Source organism: Amblyomma mixtum, chromosome 8 (assembly GCF_055824585.1).
Source record: "Amblyomma mixtum isolate Tamu chromosome 8, ASM5582458v1, whole genome shotgun sequence".
Classification (NCBI taxonomy): Eukaryota; Metazoa; Arthropoda; class Arachnida; order Ixodida; family Ixodidae; genus Amblyomma; species Amblyomma mixtum.
This window is the reverse complement of record NC_143019.1, coordinates 79,819,689-79,821,963: the sequence shown is the minus strand read 5'-3', so window position 1 is coordinate 79,821,963 and position 2,275 is coordinate 79,819,689. Positions and strand designations below refer to the sequence as shown.

General features: G+C 47.9%; 1 protein-coding gene across 1 annotated transcript; it reads right to left on the bottom strand.

Moving 5' to 3' along the window:
- Positions 1 to 119: 119 nt before the first annotated feature.
- On the bottom strand, positions 120 to 1,088 carry LOC149333158 (sulfotransferase 1B1-like). The gene has a single exon (XM_089557664.1). The coding sequence runs from the start codon at positions 1,086 to 1,088 to the stop codon at positions 120 to 122; it is 969 nt and encodes a 322-aa protein (XP_089413790.1).
- Between the last annotated feature and the right edge of the window lie 1,187 nt (positions 1,089 to 2,275).

Sequence of the window (2,275 nt, the reverse complement as noted above, 5' to 3'; positions counted from 1 at the left end):
TGAAATACAAGCTTTTTCTACTGCTACTTAAGGTCAAAACAAGGGAATTCGCGACATCCTTATACGAGAAAAAGAACCCGACGAAGTCCATTTACCATAGAAGAGGAAACGCTGGCAGTTTAATTCTCATATTCTATGCCAGCCGCTCCGGCAGCCTCTTTGCGGATATTTCTCCACAGGTCCATCATCGGCGATGTTTCTTCCGTCCTCCTTATAGCAGCCTCCATGTTCCGGAGATGTTCTGGAGAGAAATATTCTCTCCAGCTGCCAACCTTGGCTTTTCTTACGATGTTATATTTACTGTTGTCACCCTGATATGCGTCCTTCCATACTTTTTTATGGTTTTCACTCCAAGCAATTCCCTCAGTTAGTGGGCTGATGGCTAAATTTGTAACCATTACTTCTCTCATACTCTCCGCCGCGCTCCGTTCAAGCAGCTTCTGGAGTAATTGTTGGTTTTCTTGCAACTCACGGCCGTAGCTTTCTCCGAGGAAGTGCGCCAGTTTCAGTACCGTACCCTGCGTGTCTTCCATGAGGTCCTCATAGCAAACGAAGAACACGTTAGGCTCATCCTTCAAGCCATATCCGGAAACAACGTGGTCAAAGTAGGTGCCGTGACCGGCTATGCCCTCAGTGAGGAAGGCCTCAATAAACTCATCAAAAGAGCCATCCTTAAAGCGGTAAAGGCTGATGTTGGTCACCATGCAGAAAAAGGAGACAGCCAAGTCCCACGGGTTCCGAGCTACGTAGATGTCTTTTTCTTCGGCGCTTACGGCCCCCTGTGGCGGTGAAAGGTGCGTGTGCAGCAGCCGCAAGGGCAGGCTTGGCTTCCAGCCTTCCAACTCTGATACTCCAAGATAGCGCATGTTCTCTTGGAACTGCTCATAAGAGCTCACGGGCTGGCCTCTTTTCAGGATGAGCTGCACAATGTAGAGAACCCAGTGCGCCCCTGCTTTTGGGTAAGACAGCAGGACGAAGTCGCCCTTTCCTGGAAGAAACCTCAGCGCGTCGCTCAAGAGGTCCGGGTTGTAGTGAGGGTCCCTGGGTACGCCATCTATAAGTTGAGCGTGCGGCTTCCTCTTTGACATGAGGAGACATCTGACAGTCCACCTGCACAAATAATAATCTTCGAGTAAAGAATTTTGTAAAATATCCGAGCACGGCGTTTTTCTGCAATTAAACTTCAATTGTCAATCACATTAAAATACCTACGAACTGTAACCAAATAAAGCATGCAGCAATATTTTGTTTTTTTGGGGAACATGAGGTGTATTTCCCTGCAACATAAGTTTAAAGAACATAAGTTTAAAGAACTACAGAAAAGAGAAGAAAAATCACAGCGCTTGTGACCAGAACCTACAGTTTTCACATGTCCGCTTTATAATGCTTCATAAATGTCCGCTTCATAATGCTCTGCCTCAGAGTACACTTTCGCTCACAGCGGTAATGAAAACGTCAAATGTGCTCAGTGGTGCTCGCCCTGAAACCGATTCAGCAGGTTTCTAGTGCGAGTAGAACGAAAATATTAGGCCTAGTCGATGGAGCCGCTGTTGAATTTTCGATTGGTGCTTTCACATGCATCGCGTACTCAGCGAATCTGGTCCTCGGGACACGCAAGGTTGCTTGATGTTCGTATAAGCAACCCATAGTTAAACACGACCGATGCGCTATCCGGAATGTGTTGATGATGTTATGAGCGGCGTACTTTTAGATGCAATGCAATATTTCATAGGTTTTCATTAGAATAAACATTTCTGCTTTCGCGGAGTTAAGAGCTTCCACATGACACGACGTCGCACGCCATCTCGGCGTTCCCCTTTAATCGCCGCAGCCAGATTACACCGACGCTGCGAATGAATTCCAATTGGACGGAACTCGATCGCAAGCAGCCTTCGACTAGGCCGACGGCGCTCCCCAGTCGCAGGCCGACGGAATTCGCAGTGTCGCTGACAAAATCGCTTGCATGTGAAACGGGCCTAACACAGCGCTGTAGGTTGTTACTGACATCTTACGCCCAGAGTGGTGGTCGCTTATCTTGCTTCCTGATGAACTTTCGTTCACCCAAGGTCGCGTCTGCCAGACAACAAAACCAAAGCACGAATACTATTCGCAGGAGGTGTTCTGAACGCCTGTGCGTTGTCTCGAAGACATCTTCACTCACTGCTACACTGCCCCTGCACAATGAAGTCTGATTCTTCCTGTGTATCGAGCCATTGTCTGCGACCGGATGTGAGAAGCTTGATGCTCAGCTAAAAAGCACACCCTCATATTTCGC